Source organism: Desmodus rotundus, chromosome 1 (genome assembly GCF_022682495.2).
Source record: "Desmodus rotundus isolate HL8 chromosome 1, HLdesRot8A.1, whole genome shotgun sequence".
Lineage (NCBI taxonomy): Eukaryota > Metazoa > Chordata > Mammalia > Chiroptera > Phyllostomidae > Desmodus > Desmodus rotundus.
In genome coordinates this window covers 107,108,609-107,130,842 of record NC_071387.1, presented here as the reverse complement: position 1 = coordinate 107,130,842, position 22,234 = coordinate 107,108,609, and the positions used below count along the sequence as shown (strand labels likewise).

Below are 22,234 nucleotides of genomic sequence, written 5' to 3'. Positions count from 1 at the left end.
CCTTCACTCTCCCCACTCGTCTTGATGACTTTTGAACCACCCTCTGTACCTTTAGACTTCTCAGCATCTTCTTGGGCATCCTCAGTGGGCCCTTTCTCCTCATCTTCTTCTTCCCCAACGTTTTTGTAGTTGGGTCTCTTTTGTACCCGCCGCTTGCCCTTGTGCTTATTCATCTCAAGGGACCGCTCAAGTGTCTCGGTGGGTTTAATAAAGCACCGAATGCTGGGCTTGGCCTAGGAAAGTAGAACCGAGACAACGAACCTTTGTCAAAGATTTGAACCTTTGTATCTCACTGGATCCTATCAAGCTATCTGAGAGTTTCTGCTTCAAGAAATTCATTTCCAAAACAACAAATGCTACCTCCTAGTTTGTTGTTATGACTATTATTAACATCATCATTATCTAATAATCAAAACAATAGCACCAGCCACCATTTACTGCCCACCATCCTAAGTCAGAAACTGCACTCACCAACACCAGCTCCCTCCAGTATTCCTGAAGGTCATCATTTGCATCAAAAACTTCTGCTAACACTTTATGGAATTCTGTATGTGCTAGATGTGTTTTAAGGACTCTGACTATATTATCTCACTTAAATTTTACAACCCTACGAGACAGTACTGTTATTATCCTCATTTTACAGATGAGGAAACTGAGGCTCAGAGACGTTAAATGACCCACCCGAGGTCACGCAGCCAGGAGGTGGCAAAGCTGGGATTCAAACCGACATGCCATCTGCACAATTTATGTTTTAACTACAGCACAGTGATGTTATCATTAACTTCTTATTTAAATAAATTTATTTTAAAAGAAACTGTGTATCACTAAAGGAAATGAAACACCAGTGTACCTTGTTAATACAAAAATAAATAACAGAAAACAAAAGCAAGGTGACAGAATGTAGCCAAATGCTGGCATTCTTTAGAAGGGGAGCGAGTATCAGCAATGAGTTAAAGCTCATACCCAAAGGACGCTTGCCCCACAGGAAGAGGCTTTTCCTTAAAAAGTAGGAAGGCTTCTAACGAAAATGAAGAAGGTCTGTTGTGTCACCAGTGGTTTATGTCCCATATTCTGGAAAACATGGCTGTATCTCTGTCCCTATAACAAGCAGGAGATAGAGGGATCATCATTCCCACTTTACAGATGAGAAAATAGAGGCTCAGAAGTGTGAAGTAACTTGCCCAATGTCATACAGCTACTGAGCAGCAGAGTCAGAATTTTCAAAGAAGCTTGCCCAATCCCAACCCCAAGTTCTTCCTACAATAGCAGTGCTTCACCAGGAGCTCAAACTCAGTTCCATATTCAGTACTCTCTAAAAAGTATTTACATGCAAATAGATCAGGACTAGAAAGAAGCAAAGACAAAAGAAAACTCTAATTTGTTTGGGGCAGGATTCTGACTGAAGAGTTTTTCTCTTTCCAGGATCTGGATAATGTTCAGACATCATTTTGTTCTTTAAAAAGGGAAAAGTTTTCAAGTAAACTTTTCCATTATCTTGATATGGTTTATCCATCATCTGAATTTACCCCAAACCACCACCAACTGTATTCTGGGGGGCCGCAGTACCTTGCCAATAAGTAGAATGTGCTCAAGGAACACAAATTAATTTCAATAATACTCAAACAAAACGTAATTGAAAGCTAAATTAGCATCCAAATACAAACATTAATTTTTATTTACCCACTTAGGATTATTCATCAACAAAAGTGACAGATGAATTGAGACATGATTCTAGTGTCCAGGAAACCCAGATAGCGCATTACAGAAGCCAACCACTGAGAGCCCAGAGCGTTCCAAGCGTGCTCTGCTTGACAGACAGCATCCATCAGAGCCCACTCAGGACGCTATGTGATCGAACGCGGCCTCAGATGCCCCCCACCCTCTCGTGAAGGATCTGACCCGATTAGTTAGGGCCCCAAGACGAAGTGCCAGCTTCCTCTGATCACTGCTTACTCCCAGAGAATGTTAGATCATACCATATACAATCAAAGCTTTCAGAAACAGAAAACCAAGACCAAACAAGGAGCAAGACACCACACAGTTAGAAGTTCCAAGCAGAAATTCAAAAGGATGGATGTAGAAACCTCTTCCTGAGCTCAGTGTGGACACAGATGTATGGACCAACTGACGGAACTAAGGGAAATAAAACATGCACAAAGTCCAGGGCTGGTCAGAGCTGTATGAATCACAGCTAAACTGCACCTTAGTTGTGGGGCCTCTCTGAGCTTCAGGTTCCTGGTCTAAAACATGGGGAAAGTAATTCTGACTTTAAACTAAATAAAATCATGGATACAAAGTTCCTTCAGAGCCTGGCAATACAGTAAGCATCCAATATATAAATGACAGTTACCTTCCTTTCCCTGCCTACATTTAAAAAAAAAAGTCAACTATGAAAATGAATTTTGAAACTTTCCAAAGGGATCTGCTTTTCTCAGTGATCAGGTGTTGAGGAGTGGAAGAAGGGAAGGCATGCTTTCTGGGGAAATTTCAAACCTTTAAAATGTAACCTACCCAGTAAACAGCTGGAAATAACCTAAATGTCCATCAACAGGGGAGTGGTTAGGTAATTATGGTCTCTCCATACAGTGATAGACTGATATGAAACAGCATCAGAATGAAAAAGCAAGAACAGGGAACAAACAGGGCCCCTTTCAGGTAAAGCTTTTCAAAGGCTCCACCTGATGTTTGTAGAAACAATTTTTTTTCTTGGAAAGCTGCATAAGAATTTATTAGGATTGCTTTTTCCTTTTTTTAAAAATTATATTTTACTGACCATGCTATACAGTTGTCCTCATTTTCCCCCTTTGCCCCTCCTCCAGCCAGCACCCCCCAACTCTCTCAGGCAATGCCCCCACCATTGTTTGTGTCCGTGGGTTATACATATAAGTTCTTTAGCTACTCCACTTCCTACTGTACTTTACATCCCCATGGCCATTCTGTAACTACCTACTTATACTTCTTAATCCCCTCACCTCTTCACCCATTCCCCCCCACACCTATCTCATCTGGCAACCATCAAGACACTCTCTGTACCCATAATTCTCTCTCTGTTCTTCTTGTTTGGTTAGTTTGATTTTTAGATTCGATTGTTGATATATTTGTATTTTTTGCCATTTTATTATTGTTCATAGTTTTGAACTTTTTCTTTCTTTATAAACATTTTTTTATTGTTGTTCAAGTACAGTTTTCTGCCTCCCCCTCTGCCCCCCGTTACTGTCCATATGTCCTTTGTAATTGTTCCTGCACACCCTTTTCTCCTATAATCCTCTCCCCTCTCCCCTCTGGTCACTGTCAACCTGTTCTCAATTTCAATGTTTTTGGTTATATTTTCCTTGCTGGTTCGTTTTGTTGATTAGGTTCCTGTTAAAGGTGAGATCATATGGTATTTGTCTTTCACCTCCTGGCTTATTTCACTTAGCATAATGCTCTCCAGTTCCACCCATGCTGTTGCAAAGGTATAAGCTCCTTCTTTCTTTCTGCTGCATAGAATTCCATTATGTAAATGTACCATAGTGTTTTGATCCATTCATGTACTGATGGGCACTTTGGTTGCTTCCAGCACTTGGCTATTGTAAATTGTGCTGCTATGAACATTGAGGTGCATAGTTCTTTTGGATTGGTGTTTCAGGGTTCTTAGGATATAATCCCAGCAGTGGAATTGCTGGGTCAAAAGGCAGTTCCATTTTTAGTTTTCTGAGGAAATTCCGTACTGTTTTCCATAGTGGTTGCACCACTCTGCTATCCCACCAACAGTGCTTGATCTTTTTCTTAAATAAGGGACTTCATATAATAATGATTTGGTGATAGAAACATCCAGAGCTTCTAGCCAAAATGGAGGCACAGGTAGATACACTTCACTGCCTCGCACAACCAAAAGAAGGATAACCACCAATTTAAAAACAAAAAAAACCCCACAACTACCAGAAAATCGAAATATATGGAAGTCTGACAACCAAAGAGTTAAAGAAGCATTCATCCAGACCGGTAGGAGGGGTGGAGACGGGCACCCAGGGCAGAGAAGACATACGGCAAGGCAGTGGCATGTGCGCTGATACAAGAAATATGGCCCAAATGAAAGAACAGATCAAAACTCCATAAAAAATACAACTAGAGACCGGAGAACCAAGATGGCGGCGTAGGTAGACACACTGCGCCTCCACGCACAACCAGAACTGACAGAGAATCCAACGCCAAGGGGGTCCAACACCAAGGATATAAAAAATAAACATTCATCCAGATGGGTAGGAGGGGCGGAGATGGGCACCGGGGTGGAGAGGACTCGCGTGGCTGTGGCGGGACCGAGACTGGCGGAGTGTGGGATGAACAGGGCAGGCAGTCCCAGCACTAGCAGACCCTGCGGCCCCACATTGGTGCACAGATAAACCAGACGAATGGTGAGGAGCGAAGCAGACCATGCAACCCAGGGCTCCAGCTTGGGGAAATAAAGCCTCAAACCTCTGACTGAAAACGCCCCTGGGGGTTGGGGCAGCAGCAGGAGAGACTCCCAGCCTCACAGGAGAGGTCGTTGGAGAGACCCACAGGGGCCTAGAGTGTGCACAAGCCCACCCACTCGGGAACCAGCACCAGAGGGGCCCAGTTTGACTGTGGGTATCAGAGTGAAAGATTGAAATCCAAAGGAGAGTGAAGCGGGCGCCATTGCTCCCTCTCGGCCCCTCCCCCACGTACTGCGCCACAGCGCAGCCACCAGCGTTACCCCGCCCTGGTGAATACCTAAGGCTCCACCCCTTAAAGTAACAGATGCGCCAAGAAAAAAAAAAAAATGGCCCAAATGACAGAACACTTCAAAGCTCCAGAAAAAATACAACTAAGAGAGGAAGAGATAGCCAACCTATCGGACACACAGTTCAAAACACTGGTTATCAAGATGCTCACAGAATTGGTTGAATCTGTTAGAAAACCAGATGAAAAAATGAAGCCTATGCTAAGAGAAACAAAGGAAAATGTACAGGGAACCAATAGTGATGTGAAGGAAACTGGGACTCAAATCAACGGTGTGGACCAGAAGGATGAAAGAAACATCCAACCAGAAAAGAATGAAGAAACAAGAACTCGGAAAAATGAGGAGAGGCTTAGGAACCTCCAGGACATCTTGAAACGTTCCAACATCCGAATTATAGGGGTGCCAGAAGAAGAAGAGGAAGAACAAAAAATTGAAAACTTATTTGAACAAATAATGAAGGAGAACTTCCCTAATCTGGCAAAGGAAATAGACTTCCAGGAAGTCCAGGAAGCTCAGAGAGTCCCAAAGAAGCTGGACCCAAGGAGGAACACACCAAGGCACATCATAATTACATTACCCAAGATTAAACGCAAGTACCTACATCCAAGATTACTGTATCCAGCAAAGCTATCATTCAGAATGGAAGGGAAGATAAAGTGCTTCTCAGATAAGGTCAAGTTAAAGAAGTTCATCATCACCAAGCCCTTATTATATGAAATGTTAAAGGGAGTTACCTAAGAAAAAGAAGATCAAAAATAGGAACAGTAAAAATGACAGCAAACTCAGTTATTAACGACCACACCTAAACAAAAGCAAGAGCAAACTAGGCAAACAACTAGAACAGGAACAGAACCATAGAGATGGAGATCACATGGAGGGTTGTCAATAGGGGAGTGGGAGGGGAAGGGGGGGGGAAAGGTACAGAGAATAAGTAGCATAGATGATAGGTGGAAAATAGACAGGGGGAGGGTAAGAATAGTGTAGGAAATGTAGAAGCCAAAGAACTTATAAGTATGACCCATGGACATGAACTATAGGGGGGGGATGTGGGAGGGAGGGGGTGGGCAGGATGGAGTGGAGTGGAGGGGGGGGAATGGGACAACTGTAATAGCATAATCAATAAATATATTTAAAAAAATACAACTAAATGATGAAGAGATAGCCAACCTATCAGATGCAGAGTTCAAAATACTGGTTATGAAGATGCTTACATAAATGGTTGAGTATGGCCACAAAATAAAGGAAGAAGTGAAGGATATACAAAGTGAAATAAAGAAAAATATACTGGGAACCAACAGTGAAGGGAAGGAAACCGGGACTCAAATCAACGGTTTGGAACTAAAAGAAGAAATAAACATTCAACTGGAACAGAATGAAGAAAAAAGAATTCAAACAAATGAGGAGAGGCTTAGGAACCCCTGGGACAACTTTAATGTTCCAACATCTGAATCATACGGGTGCCAGAAGGAGAAGAGGAAGGGCAAGAAATTGAAAACTTATTTGAAAAAATAATGAAGGAAAACTTCCCCAGTCTGGGGAAGGAAGTAGACATGAAAGTCCAGGAAAATCAAAGAGTCCCGAAGGAGTTGGACCCCAGGAGGAACACACCAAAACACAACCTAATTAAATTACCCAAGATTCAAGATAGGAGAGAATCTTAAGAGCAGCAAGAGAAAAGGAGACAGTTACCTACAAAGGAGTTCCCATAAGACTATCAGCTGATTTCTCAAAAGAAACTTTACAGGCAAGAAGGGGCTGCAAAGAAGTATTCCAAGTCATGAAAGGCAAGGACCTACATCCAAGATTACTTTATCCAGCAAAGCTATCATTTAGAAGGGAAGGGCAGATAAAGTGCTTCCCAGATAAGGTCAAGTTAAAGGAGTTCATTATCACCAAGCCCTTATTATATAAAATATTAAAGGGACTTATCTAAGAAAAAGAAGATCAAAACTATGAACAGTAAAATGACAACAAACTCACAACTATCAACAACTGAACCTAAACAAAAACAAACAAAGCAAACAACTAGAACAGGAACAGAATCACAGAAATGAAGATCATATGGAGGGTTATCAGCTGGGAGGGGGAGGAGTGAGAATGGGCTAAAAGGTACAGGGAATAAGAAGCATAAATAGTAGGTACAAAATAGATAGGGAGAGGTTAAGAACATTATTGTAAATGGAGAAGCCAAAGAACTTGTATGTACAACCCATGGATGGGTGAACTAAGCGGGGAGGGGGAATGCTGGCGGGAAGGGGTGTACAGGGCAGAGGGGGAGAAAGGAGAGAAAAAAGTCAGGCAACTGTAATAGCATAATCAATTATATATATATATTGTACAATATTTATATATAAATATATATAATATATATATTTTTTATTTTTAAAGAAACATCAACAAAAAAAATGGTTTCGTGATGATGAACTCCTTTACTTTTTTCTTGTTTGGGGAGCTCTTTATCTGCCCTTTGATTCTTAATGTAAGCTTTGCTGGGTAGAGCAACCTTGGTTTTAGGTCCCTGCTTTTCATATTGCAGGGACCTAAGACTTTGAATATTTCTTGCCAATCCCTTCTACCCTGTTTCTTTTGAGAAATCAGCTGATATTCTTATGGGAACTCCTTTGTAGGTAAACTCTCCTTTTCTCTCACTGCCTTTAAGATTCTCTTTATCTTTAACTTTTGGCATTTTAGTTACAATGTGTCTTGGAGTAGGCCTCTTTGCATCCACCTTGTTTGGGACTCTGTGCTTCCTGGACTTGCATGTCTATTTCCTTCACCAAATTAGGGAGGTTTTCTTTCATTATTTTTTCAAACATATTTCTAATTTCTTGCTCTTTCTCTTGTCCTTCTGGCATGCCTATGATGCAAATGTTGGGACACTTGAAATTGCCCCAGAGGCTACTTACACTATCCTCATTTTTTTGGATTTTTTTTTCTTCTTATTGTTTTGTTTGGTTGTTTTTTGCTTCCTTATGTTCCATATCATTGATTTAATTCTCAGCTTCATCCACTCTACTGTTGGTTCCCTGTAAATTGTTCTTTATTTCAAGTAGTGTAGACTTCATTTCTGACTGGATCTTTTTTATGCTGTTGAGGTACTTATTAAGTTCCTTGAGCATCCTTATAACCAGTGTTTTGAACTCTGCATCTGATAGATTGCTTATCTCCATTTCGTTTAGCTCTTTTTCTAGTTTTGATTTGTTCTCTCATTTGGGCCTTGTTTCTTTGTCTCTTCATCTTGGCAGCCTCCCTGTGTTTGTTTCTATATATTAGGTAGAGCTGCTTTGATTCCGTGTCTTGGCAGCATGGCCTAATGTAGTAGGTGTCCTGCAGGGTCCAGTGACACAGCTCCCTTATCACCCAAGCTGGGTCCTCAAGGTATACTCTTCGTTTGGGCTGAGTACACCCTCCTCTTGCCATTGAGCTGTGGTTGCTATTGGCAGACCGATGGGAGGAATTTACCCAGGCCAGTCAGCTGCAGGGATTGGCTGTGACCACTTATCACCAACCTCTGCCCTCCATGGAGGATCAGCTGTGCAGGGGCAGGGTGGTGGTGTTCCCACATGGTCTGTTGGTGTTCACTGAGTGCACTGGCCCTGGGCTTTCCTGGATGGTGCAGACCAAAGTCAGCCTCCACCTGTGTTTTGCCTGGGGCCACCCTGCCTGAGCTGTAAAGCAATTTGAGATGGCTGCTACTTGTGCTGGGCTTGGAGATTCTCAGGTAAAGCCAAGCTGTGAATATAGGCTGGCTGGACTAGTGCTCACTTAGGCCAGCTGTTGCTTGTTTGAGAAAATTTAGGAAGTTGTGAAGCATGAGTCAAGACCAGCCATTCATATGGAAAAGTAGCTTGGGTGGGCACAGCTGATCCTCCATGGAGGGCAGAGGTTGGTGATAAGTGGTCACAGCCAATCCCTGCAGCTGACAGGCCTGAGTAAATTCCTCCCATTGGTCTACCAATAAGTTGGGTGGGGTAGAGACTCTGGGGATCTCTAAGACGGGTCAAACAGTGTTAGCCAGGTTGATGGAGACTCAGATATGGTACCAGCTTTCTGGCTCTGGGGGGTGGGGGTGGGGAGGGATTAGAAAAGGGGCGATGTCCTTTGCTTGCCTTGACTGCAGACACTTCAGGTTCTCCCTGTATAGCAACGGTACCTTTTAAGCTGCTACCCCACTGCTGGAGCTCAGAAGGAGTTAAGTCTAAGTGGGTGAGTCCATGTGTGGGTTCTTTATGAGGAGCTGCTTGGGGCTATAGCAGTTTCTTTCACCAAGTCAATCCCCACTGATTTTTGCAGCCATAAGTTGTTGGGACTTATCTTCCTGAGACTGGAACCCTAGACTGGAGGGCCTGGTTTGTTGGGGCTGGGACTCCTTGCTCCTGAGATATCTCTCCTGAATTTTTATCCACCGCAGGTGGGTGAGGGACCAGCCTGTTCTGCATCTGTGCCCCTCCTACCACTCTGGATGGATGTGGTTTCTTTAATTCGGTAGTTGTCAGGGTTCCATTCAGCTTGATTTCTGACAGTTCTGAGTGATGGCTGTTCTATATTTTAGTTGTAATTTTGATGTGGTTGTGAGAAGAGGCGAGCCATGTCTGCCTACGCCACCATCTTGACTGGAATTCCCTCTGAATTTGTTAAGATTTCATCTTTGGGGAAAGAAAGAAAGCAGGTGGCACTGTGTGTGCACACCCACACCAGCACATTTAGATTGTTTCACTTCTGTATCTTTCCATTAAGTTTGAAATTTCTAATTATGTATGCATATTAACAAAAAATTCAACAAGGATCACTTGGACATTGGAATGATGGACTTTATTTTCCCTCTTTATTTATTTTTGTTTTATACTTTAAAAACCTGATTTTTTTTCTTAACACTAACATCGAAATCCCACAGTTACCATGGAGAAGCTGATAGAGCTTGGCTGGGACACACAGGCAGAGATTCAAGATCATTCCTGCTGCTCTGTTCAAGAGCCTTCTGGTTGTCAGCCTCCCAGGAATCTCCTTGTTAGACTGGATAATTCCAGATGTTTAAGATGGAGAGACCCAAGGAGAGGGGTCCTGTCCATCCTACTACCCTCCACTGTTTTCTTAACACTAAACCTGGTGTCTAGAACAGGGCAGGGCCTTGATGGGATGGGCTGTTGAGTGAATTCATGGCTTCCTGTACTATATTGTGTCCAATGTGAAGGGGAGAACAACAAAAAAAGAAAAGCGAGGAAGGAAAAACATGTCTGACGGCTTCAGGAGCTGAACTACACACAATGGAAGAGCAAGTGTGATAAAAGTAACCAAAAGTGGTGAAGCCCACCTCAAGGTAAAAATATTGGAAGGCTTGGGTTTTTCTTCTCATAAAGAAAGCACACCATCCATGCCTTAGAGAAAAGTATTCTTCAAATAAGGTCTACTTCCCAAATGCTGCAGGTGGGGTTTCACCAAAAGCTCATCTCCCAGGGATCTGGACCCTGAGCTAAGCAGAAGCGTGGAGATCCTGGGCCCTCCTTGTTGACCACAGATTCTGCCAGATACCCAAGGGGGGAGGCAGGGGGAAAGCTTTGGGTCTGGCTGGATATTTAGGCTGGTTTCTGGGGTCAGGGCCAGCTGAAGGCCAACAATGTGATTTCAGGGTGGTCTAAAGGCTTAACTGCTACCTACAGTGTCTGCCCTTGCCCGCCGGTTACTGACCCCTTCACTAGCCTTCATCCCTCCAACCTCAGGCTTTGGTCTTTGCTGAAAAGTTGAATACTTGCGGTGATTCCCCAGAGGTTGGCAATAACTAAGGCCTTTCAGGTGCTGCAGGATCTGAGAGTAGGTTCTGCAAGGACAGCCAGAGGGGTTAGGAGCAAGGGGTCAGGAGGAAGGACGGAAACACACAAGCATGGGCATCTGAGTGAATGAGGAAAGGCAGCACAGCCGACGGCCCATGTGTCAAACAGAACATCCTCCTCTAGGTTTGGGTGTACCCCATACAAGGGTCCAGACATAGAGTGCACATGAAAAAGCTAAATGCAATCAATCAATCAATGATTCCATTTACAGTTAAAAAACAAAACTATTGATTCAAAACATGTATATATCTCTCTCGTTTTCCTGTGTTGATAGATATTTGCATGACACTACAGCAGGCAAAGTCTGGAAGGATACACAAACTGAAAATAGTGGTTCCTTCTGAGGATGATACTGAGGTTGGGGGAACTTTCACTTTCTACTGTAGTTGCTTCTATATCATTCAGTTGTTTCACCCCAAGAAGGTATGACCAGTTCCACTGAAATGTAAAGAATACCTTGAAGGAATGTACCTAATGTCAGTGAACTGTATACTTAAAAATGGTTAAACCACCAGAAATTATTTGTTGTGTGTATTTCACCACAATTAAAACAAAAATACCTTTATAATAATGGCACCTCTGGAAATCAGAATGGGGGGAGGGAGTTATAGACTGAGGAGCTGTATGGACGCCAGAAATGTTTTGTCTTGACCTGAATTACACACAAGTATGATTACATGCACCATGTCAGCAAGGGGGCACACCTGCTCCTTACACAAGGCTCTGTCTCCCAGGGCAGTCAGGCACCGAGAGTCTGAATTATTCACCAAATGCTATTAATTTAAAAATTAAAAGGAAGGAGTAGGACCTGTGTGGGGCTGGGGCACAGGGGAGGGGGCAGTTAGAAAGGCTTCACGGAGAAGGAAATGACTGCTGGAATCTTGTACATTAACAGTTCACAGGAACATTCAGGAAAAGAAAAGAATGCTGAGAAAGACAGCTCAGAGCTCCAGCCTTTACTTCTGTCAAGGCCAGGGTCCCCTGGAATTGGTGTGCTTCGTGACACAATATGCTTGGCCAGCTTCCCAGGTAGCAACATGCACGTGGGAAGTCAGGAGGTGGCACTGGGCCAGCCAGGCAACCTCGCCAGCCAGTTCTTCATGATGAAGCTCAAGCTCATGGCCTGGGAAAAGATGCTTCTGCAGGGTGCCCCTGCCTGAGTACCTGGTAGATACATTGGGTTTCTTTGTGCCCAGTCAGTGGTGCAATGCGGAGGGGAGGATTGCAGGGGCACCAGGCAGAAGCTTGATTGGGAAGGAAAGGAGAGGAAAACTCTAGCCTGGTGGCTAGAGTGGGCAGGTAAGGGAAAGGACACATGACATGGCCCCAGAATTCTGTCTGGATCTACAGGAGTGGTCACAATGATGAAGCTAAGAAAGCTCACCTTCCAGCTTCTCCCAGGCCTAGCCCACTCCCCTTCTGAAGAAGCAACTATAATCCTTTTGTTCAAATAGCTCTACTAAGGGATTTGAGAACTAAGAGAAAGGTTTTCCCCTAAAAAAAGACGCAGTCATACTGACTAATAAAAACATGCCCAATTTAAGGACAGACCTGAGCCCAGATCTCAGACCCATTTACTGGCCAAGTGACCCTGACCCAATAAGCCTCGGTTTCCTCATCTGGTAAAACAAGGACAACAGCAATTCCATCACATGCTGTCATGGGCTGAAATGAGATCCTGAACGCAAAAATGCCTGGCATAATGCCAGCCACAAAGGGGCACTCGAAATATTTATTTACCTCCCATCCCTTGGCAAACAGATCATGAGGATGGACGAGATGGCAGGGGAGGGGCTAACCTTTAAAGAAAAATCACACTCTCTGTCTTAAAATTGACTCCCTAGCAACTTACTGTTCACTCGCTTTCTGGTTTGTTAGTAGGCTAGACTCCCAGAAGTGCTCCTGGGACACTGGCCAACCTCCCCAACCTCCAGCCTTGGTTGGGGCTGGGACTGGCAGGGAGTACAGCACAAAGGCAGTGTGGGATCCTCAGGGACCCTGAAGCTGCCAGAGCCTGGGTCTGGTGCCCCACTCGCCCTGAGTTGAGACCTGGCTGCGCTGTTCACTATCTTCTCTCTGGGCTTCAGCTTCCACATACATCAAGTGGGCCTAATATTAGCATTCCCCCCACCCAGATGCTGTGTGGTGCCAAGAGGTAACACACTTTCTTGTTTTCCCCGGGTAACAACAACAATAATTAGTATCTAGTGAGCATCTGCAATGTGCCCAGCTTACGCTGACTCACTTTATTCTCCAAACAACTGAAAGGGGCAGGGAGCTGCAGAGAGTGAGGGACTTGCTCAAGGTCTCCAGCTAGTGAAAGGCAGAGCCAGGACTTAAACCCAGGAAGTGCAGCTTCAGCCACCCTGCTGCAGTGCTCAAACATTCACCCCTACAGCAAGCACTTGCGGAGCCTTTCAACATGGGGCCAGTCCCCCAAAGGACTGGCGTAAAGGCATGACATTAAGCAACACTACTCAGAGAAGCAGGTAGTCAGCCCTGTGAAGCAAAAGCTCAGGGGCAGTTCACATATCACTCATTAGGTGGCCCTCTGACCTATCATTATGGCCAACCACAATAAATAATTGTTTCCCTTTTTAGTCTCACATATACAGAGCCCCCAATGTCACAGGGGTCATGGTGGCCCAGGTTTACCAACTATAACCAACGGCACCGAAGCATGGCTTTGCAACTGGCTACAGAAGGAAATGGGCCGATAATTGCAGTAGAGGGGGTCTCTTCTCATTCCAGAATGAGGTGATCGGCAAGCAAACATCAGACAGAATAAACTCCAGAATGATGTATGGGTGCAAGTGCTACATGCCAAACCCTGAGTAATGTGGGGCTGCTGAACCAAAGCCCAAATGCGTGTCCAGAATGCACAATCGCAACCACAGCAGCAAGGCATCTGGACCACGCTGCCAAATTTAATGGGGAAAATAAAACCTAGTGAGGGGAAAAACATGAAGAGGTAACAGGCCACTTCCATTAACAAGAGGAGCATGGCATTCTTCTCCATGAATTGGCCAATTATCAGGGAGTGTTGTAGCTGCAGAGGCATAAACCAAACAAATGCCCATTTATCTAGAATCGGAACAATCTTAGAGCTTGGAAGACTCACACTGCACACTTGCTCAACACTCTTTGTAAAAAAGCAGGTATCACCAAGATGGTGCTGTAACTTCCTACAAAGCAACCCCTGAGGTGTTGCTGGGTCTGCATGAGACCAGCCTCATCCTCCTAGCCTTCCCCACCCAAGGTCATCTTCTCTGTCCACCTCAATGCCACATCTAGCAGTCAATTAAGACCCAATGAGTGCTTTAGGGATGAATTAACTGCAAGATTTTTATGACTGGAGAGGCATGTTTGACACTCATGCAAAATAAAATACACATTTTATTACAATTCATTAAATGATGACACGCCAAGCACTTATTTGATATTTCTTTAGGAAGAGTATTTGACTATATTTTGTTCTCTAAAAAGAGATAGTAGACTGTGAAATACTGGTGACTCTAAGGTACCCAAAATGTCTGGTCCAGAACCCTACATGTTATGATAAACCGGAAGTGACTATCATTGCAGATGGTGGCACAGGACACAGACTAGAAACAGCATGAAGATTTGGGGCTGGATGCCTGCAATCCTCTGCAACTAGGTGACAACAGAGTAGTCACTTAACCTCTGGGAGCGTCAGCTTCCTCATGCGGAATGTGAGATAACACCACCTCTCATAATAACACCTTGGGTTATTATGAGACTTAAATAAGATGTTAGTTGAGAAGGACTCGCATGTTCCTCTTCTGTAAAATTAAAAACATCCTGTTCTCCCACTGACCCAGTACGTTTCTCGCATGGTGGCCTCTCCTCTGATCCCGGACAGCAAGCCCGCCGCTCCCGCTGAGGACTCTGACTCACCATTTTCCATGCCTTGACCATCACAATTCTCGCCCCCAACCCACCCCGCAACTCTCAGGAGGGTGAGTGAGTAACTCATCCTTCAGTTCTCGACTCCAGTGTCATTACCTCAGGGAGGATTTCCTCACTATAATCTCCCAAACCTGTTTTCTTTTTCTTTTTTAAATTTTTTATTGAATTTATTGAGGTGACATTGGTTAACAAAATTATACGAGGTCTGTCCAGAAGGTATCCAGCCATGTACTATAAAAAATAGAGATATTTATTGAAGAAGATACAAGAAACATTTTACACAGAACAATGACACCTCAGTCCCCTTCAAAGTAGGTTCCTTGGGACCTCACACAGTTCTCCCAATCACCATCAGCTGCCCTGACATATTTTCCTGAATTTCATAAACAGTCTGAAATAGCTTCCCTTTTAAAGGTGATCTTAGTTTTGAGAAAAGCCAGAAGTCACAGGGTACCAAATCTGGGCTATAGCGGGGCTGAGCAACCTGGGTGATTTGATATTTTGCCAAAAAACTCTGCACGAGAAGTGTTGCATGAGCGGCACATTGTCAATGAAGCTGCCAATCACCAGTTGCCCATAGCAACTTCTGAATCAACTGAAGAGTTTCTGCAGAGGAATGTTCAAGCTTAACAGAAAATTTGTTGCTCTACTTGCTCGGTCATTTTGAATGCGACAGCTACACAGTACACAGGCTCACTCAATGGCGTCTACCTCCCCTACTGACTAGTACAGTGAAGTCATCATTGTTCACACATGCACACTCCAGTCCACTCTCCTTGGCTGCCAGGTTACGTCAATGTCCTGCAAGTGGTTCTCGTTACATTAACAATGGTTGGACTTTTTCCAGACAGACCTCGTATAGGTTTTAGGTGTACAATTCTATAATACATTATCTGTATATTTATTGTGTGTTGACCACCCAAAGTCAAGTCTCCTTCCATCACCATTTATTTCATTTACCTTCTTCTACCTCTCCCCACCACCTTACCCTCTGGTAATCATCATACTGTTGACTGTGTCTATGAGTTTTTGAGGGGTTTGGGGTTTTTTTGTTTTTTTTTCTTAATCCCTTCACCTTTTTCACCCAGCCCCCAATCTCCCTCTCCTCTGACAGCTGTCATCTGTTTCCTGTATCCATGAGTCTGTTTTCATTTTGCTTATTTATTTTGTTCATTAGAGCCCACATATAACTGAAATCATATGGGATTTGTCTGTCTCTGACTGGCCTACTTCACTCAGCATAATACTCTCCAGGTCCAACCATGCTGTCACAAAAAGGCAAGTCTTCCTTTCCCTCTATGGCCAAGTTGTGTTCCACTGTGTAAATGTACCACAGCTTTTTTATCCACTCATCTACCGATGGGCACCTGAGATGCTTCCAAGCTTTGGCTATTGTGAACAACACTGCTATGAACATAGGGGTGCATATATTCTTTCGAATCAGTGTTTTAGGCCTCTTCAGATATATTCCCAGAAGAGGAATCAGTGGGTCACAAAGCAGTTCCATTTCCAATTTCCTGAGGAAACTCCATGCAGCGGCCACACCAGTCTGCACTCCCACCAACAGTGCACAAGGGTTTCCTTTGCTCTGCATCCTCGCCCACACTTGTTTGTTGATTTATTGATGACAGCCATCTGACAGGTGTGAGGTGATATCTCATCATGGTTTCAATTTCCCTTTCTCTGATGATTAGCAATGTTGAGCATCTTTTCATATGTCTATTGGCCATCTACATGTCCTCTCCAGAGAAGTGTCTGTTCAGGTCCCCTGCCCATTTTCCAGTTGGATTGTTTGTTTCCTTAGTATGAAGCCATATAAGTTCCCCCATAAACTCTGAATATTAACCCCCTATGAGATGTATTGTTGGCAAATATGTTCTTCCATTCAGTGGGCTGTCTTTTTGTTGATAGTTTTCTTTGATGTACAAAAACTTTTTAGTTTGGTGTAGTCCCATTTGTTCATTTTTCCCTTTGTTTCCCTTGCTCAAGGAGACATATCAGAAAAAATATCACTACGAGAAATGTCCGTGATTTTACTGCCCATGTTTTCTCCTAGGATTTATATGCTTTCAAGTCTTATATTTAAGTCTTTAATCCATTTTGAGTCCATTCTTGTGAATGGTATAAGAAGGTGGTCCAATTTCATTTTTTTTACACGTTATCTGTCCAATTTTCCCAATACCACTTATTGAATAGACTCTCTTTACCCCATTGTATGTCCTCACCTCCTTTGTCAAAATTTAACTGACCATAAAGGCCTGGGCTTACTTCTGGGCTCTCTATTCAGTCCCATTGATCCATATGTCTGTTTTTATGCCAGCACCGTACTGTTTTGACTACCATGTCCTTACAGTGCAGTTTGACGTCAGGTAGCATGACTCCTCCAACTCTGTTCTTCTTCCTCAAGATTGCGGTGACTATTCAGCCTGCAACCAAACCTGTTTTCTATTTCTTCCCAAATCCATTCTTAAAGCTGCGTTGACATGCTTGTTTACTGTTTCCCCTGACCAGAATGTCAGGACAGGGAACCTCCTCTATCTCCTTCATCCTGTATTCCTGGAGGCAGGGAATGTGTGGATGCTCCAGAAGTCCTTATGGGAGGGAGCAGAAAAGGGGAGCATGCCAGCCAGCCTGGCATGCACTAAGTGCTCAACAGATGAGCCCTGATCTTACTAGGGAATGATCCATCTGGAGTTCAAATGTCATCCAAAACAATATTGTTTGAAAGAATTACTTTTTTTTTCCTTCCCTTTGCTCAGGATCCTTTGAGAATCTGTCCCTGGGCCTGGCTGGAGGTTACGAGGAAGGTCCCCTGAAGTAAGGTTAGAAGCATCAATGTGAGTGGTCAGTGGGCAGTCACTCTCAGGTCAGCCAGGGCCTCAGAACTCACTGGGGAAACCCCGCTCACCATATCCTAGGATGTTGTACCCACCTGCCATGTCTATTGTCCTAGGTCAGGCAATGAGTGATTCATCATACAACTCCCTTCCCAGCTCACTGTTGCTGCTGGCGCACCCGGAGAGAAAAATAAACAAAGTGGCCCTTTTCCCACCCATGTGTAGCCCCTCAGCTTCCTGTCAGGCAAAGCATCCCAAGCAAAACCCAGTTTCCTGGCTGGAAGACTTTGGCACTACCAAGACTGGATTTCCTTGGTTCATTAGAAATATGGTGCTTGGTTCCCTCAGTGAGATTCGTTACTTCAAGACAATCAATTTTTACTGCAGGAACCATGCTAAACATTGGGGACACAAGTGTTAAGATGTCCCCATTTCTGCCAGTGAAAACTTCCAACTCCTGCAATGGTGAACAAGGTGCCACATACCTTGGAACCTCATTCCCTTCCCTACTATTCACTCTGCCTCAACACAGTGCTCCTTTCTGTTGCTCCAACACACCAGGCACCGGCCTTTGCACTGGCTGTTCTTTCCGGCCAAATGCTCTTCCCCCAGCTATCCACATGACTCGCTCCCTCACTTCCTTCAAGTCTATACTCAGATGTCACCTTCCCGGTGAGGCTTAGCCTGGCACCCACGGAGAATGGTACCCCCCTCTCCCAAGCCTCCTAGCACTGCCCCTCTCCCTTCTCTGCTTCACTACGGCTGCTTTTCTAGAGCACTCTGTACATTCCAATGTGCTGTGACATTGATTAGTAGTGTTACTGTTCCTGTCACTCTTTCCCTTACAATAGAAGCTCCTGAGGTCAGAGGTCTTTGTTTTGTTCCTTGGTATATCTCCTGTGCCTAGAACAGAGCATGGTACGTGCTCAGTAATTAGTTAAATAAATAAATTAATAAAGAAAAATGTTGATGCGGCTTCAAGGAACTCAAAGTCTGGTTAAAAAACTCAAATACCCAGAAGGGGCAGGTGGCTGATGATAACTAACAAAGCCCCAGGGAAGACACACTGGAAGTAATGGGTACCTCATTTTTTTGTCCCTACCCTTGATTTTCCTGATGTTAGCAGAAACCTGGAAGAAGTCACCAATGGCTCAATGTAGACGGGTCTCATTGCAGACTCATTCAGCAAGGGGCACGATACTACCTCATACCCTGGAGCTCTCTGTCTCCAGCCTAGTGGCCACTCTAGCCCATTCTGTGTCATGCTGCCAGGCAGACACAGAAAAACCAGCTAAGGTCTGAGTCACAGAACCTTCTCCACCCCCACCCCCACTTTGCCCACTCTGTTCTTCCTGTTGGCTCCTCCAGGATGTGACCATTTTGAGAATCCCTGGCCCTTCTAAGTCTCACTGAACCAGGACCAGCACCGCCAGGCCCTCAGGTCCAGTCACCTGCAGCTCTGGCAAAATAAAGGCTGTCCTTCATTGGCCTCTACACTACGGGACTTCTGTTAGTTGTCCAGCTCCACTTTCTACACAGGAGAGAGGCAGAGGTGACTGTTTCTAAGGGGTCTCTAGTCTACAACGATGCCCTTCTTGATATGTGGAACACGCTGCACCCTGGATTCTCTTTGATTCTGTCAAATCCTCTTACATGTGAACCAGAGCTTCCACGCTCAATACCTCTGCAGGCAACAATGGTGCCTGGGAGCTGTAATTCCATTGAGGGATTACGGGATCAACCACAGTGGCTTCGAAAAGGCAGAATACCCTTGAGTTCTAATTCTTTTATGGCAATGTTTGTAACTGTGCCAATTAAGGCCCTTGATTTACAGAAGTCTATTTTTTTTCCCCCAATCAACCCTCTCCCCAAGGCCTCTTACCACTCTCAGGAAAAATGTGTGTCCTTCAGAACCAGCATTGATTAACCAGGGGTCACAAGTAAGGTCAGGGTCACTGAAAGATGTGGGGACACTCCAATCTGGGGGTCTATTCTGCCTGTTGCATTCAATACGTGGGAGGCACTGCTGCCGTCTGACTCAAGCCTGACTTGGAAAGAGCCCTGAAGCAGCAACCAGGGGGCCCCAAGCCCATGATGCTGCTTCTGTAAACACACAGAGAAGCCAGGCTGCTACTTTCACAGCTGCTGGCTCCACCAACCATGTCCTGGTAGAGTGTCCTGCCAGCAGAGAGCCCAGTTCCCAGGAAAGATGGGCATCACACAGAGAAAGGGCAGCTAACATCCTAGGTATACGCTCAATCTTTAGGATCCCCAGTGAATCACCTGGACACCATCGCAAATGGCTGAAATGATGCCTACAGAGACAGTCGGTGCCCTCATTTTGGGACAAACAAGCCTATTCTGCCACCCCATTCTGAATTCACAGCCAGCCAAGGCACTTCAACTGGTTAAGTATTCGCACTTTCCAGAGATTGTATTTGGAGCCGGTGGAATTGGAGGGCCCGGAATGCACACAGAGGGCTCAGACCACTGCCACTAAACGGCCACGTTTACTACTAGAAACAGTGGTGCTGTTAGTATAACTGTTAGTTAGGATAACTATCAGTGCTGTTATCATCGCATCATTGTTGCTAACACTTGGTCCTCCATGCCTTTGTGTCTTGTCATAAGGCACTTCCTTAAGGGTGCACTGAGTGTGCCTGTGTTAATCATACCAAGAAAAATGTCCCAAGTAGGGGACACACTGCTGTACTACTGCTTCAGAAACTAAGATCATGATAATGATAACATCTAATATTTATACACTTTATGCTGCATTTAACCCTCTCCAAAAATCCACGTCTGTTACTCTATAAGTACTATGCGCTAACCAGTTGCACCACTGGAGCACTGTATGGTTGTTACTCTAATTGGAGAGGTGAGGAAACTGAGGCTGAAAGAGGTGGACTAACTCACCCTGGGGCACACCTAGTAAGATAAGGAACCAGGATTTGAGAAGCCGAGGCAGTCTGGCACCAGAGTGCACTCCACTAGACTGCCTCTTAAGGTGTAATGTGGAACAGCACCAACAGCAACCCACTCTTGCACTCCTTCCCCAAAAGCCTGCCTGTGAACAAAGAGAAGGTGGCATGTGATGGTCAGGCCCTGAGGCTATTTCTGAGAGTCCTTAAGAACATCAGGAGGGCCCCTGTGACCCCACCACCAGTTCATCCACTGAGTCATCCATTCCTGCAGTGAGTGCCCACTAAGCATCTCTGGCAAATGATGCAGGCATCTCCAAGACATCCGGCAGGGGCTAGGAAGCCCGGTGAGGCAGGGGTCGTGTCTTTTCTGTGCAGCACCACATCTCTGATGAGGAGCGAATGAATGAATGCAAAAACTAAGGAAGCTATCCACAGAAACCCTGGATGAAAAAAGCCCCTATTTAAAAAAAAAAAAAAAAAAGTACCTACAGGTCATGAGGCATATCCCATAATCTAATCTATATGTTCCTTTTGCAAAAATAATGAGATGTTAGCAGTTTCAGAATTAGTGTTCTCTTACTCTATTTCCCTGACAAGAAATACACTATCTGCTCTGCATTAGAATTATAGCAAGAAATTATCCCTTAGCAGGAACCATATTATTTTAATGCACAGATGAATTTCAATTAGACATTTATCTAACCATGCTGATGTATTTTAAATTTAACCCTAAATTACAGACTTTTCAAATAGCTCTGCTCTTCCCTCTGCTTCTCTCTCTTCAATTTTGGTTTGGTTTTGTGAAAGGTCTGCTGGTAAAAATGAAGCAATACCAGTAACTTATCTACAAATTACGGGAAGGAGAAAGTAGGTTAAAAAAGACCAAGAAACTTAAAACAAGTATGACCAAACCACATCCGAGTTAGGCAGGAAACAATAGGAGACTGTTCTTGCTCAGAGGGAAGGAAGGTGAATCTTACCAGGACTGTTGTCAAACAAGTCACAAATGAGAGTCCCCTCCACTCTTCCCAAATTTCACTGCGGTCCTCAGAAGACAACAAACTTTGATTTCGCACCCAGGGAAAGGCAAAAACCAGAAGTAGAAAGGTGACTTTCACTTGGCTGGCAATTCCTTCCACGCTCCAAAAAGATCTCATTTTCAGTTCAGGCGCCCACCAGAATGAGCAGTTGTGTGTCCATCACGTTGGAGGAACGACCTCCATCCCACGTGGAGGCCATGAGGGAAAAGGACAGACCTAAATGCCCCCTCTGATTAGAGGGTTTGACTGAAGTGGGTGTCCTAAACTGAGAAGTCACCAGTAACTTTCTGCAATTTGCTTCTGCTCAAATTGTAAACCCCATGTATCAATGCCAGTATCCTGCTTGTGGTACTGTACTAGAGTTTTGCAAGACGTTACCAATGGGGAAAAACTAGGGCAAGGGTATTATTATTTCTTACAAGGGCATGCCAATCACTTACAATGAAAAGAACTGCAAACCCCAGCGCCCCAGTAATGTCTGGGTTCATCTTGGAAAACGAAGTCTGACCTCAGCAGTGAGTGTCATATAGGAAGACATTCTGTGATGAAGCCTCAGCAGCTATTTTAGGGGCTGGAAATCATGAGACAAAAGAAAGCCGAAAGGGACCCAATACATTCTAACTTGTTATTAATGTAAACGTAGTATGAATCAGCAGCAGGCTGGGTGGGGGCTGGGCAAATTCAATGGCAAACCCGTGCCTCACGTGATAGGGCAGCAGCCTCTGAGAAGCTTCCTGCAGAAACATGTGCACCACGGGATCAGATCTTCTGACCGTTCAAAATAATCCTGAAATCAATTTTCATGTGAAACTTCTTAAATTTTAAAGCTGTCAATTCGTAAAATTTTTTTGCCCATTTGAAAACCAAACCAAACAGCTCTGAGGACCAGGCTGCAACCTGTGAGGCACTTGATGGCACTTTAAATGTATTTGCT

The 22,234-nt window shown here is 44.4% G+C and overlaps 1 protein-coding gene across 7 annotated transcripts in view; it reads right to left on the bottom strand.

Moving 5' to 3' along the window:
• The window catches only part of CLEC16A (C-type lectin domain containing 16A), a 227,540-nt gene that overhangs the window by 160,959 nt on the left and 44,347 nt on the right, over positions 1-22,234 (bottom strand). For 5 of the 7 annotated variants that reach the window (XM_053929207.1, XM_045204616.3, XM_053929205.2 and 2 more), the window contains one exon: positions 2-233. In XM_053929207.1, the coding sequence (XP_053785182.1) occupies positions 2-233 (232 nt within the window). The remainder of the gene's footprint in view (position 1; positions 234-22,234) is intronic. The other 2 variants (XM_053929204.1, XM_024571677.4) reach the window with 1 other exon arrangement.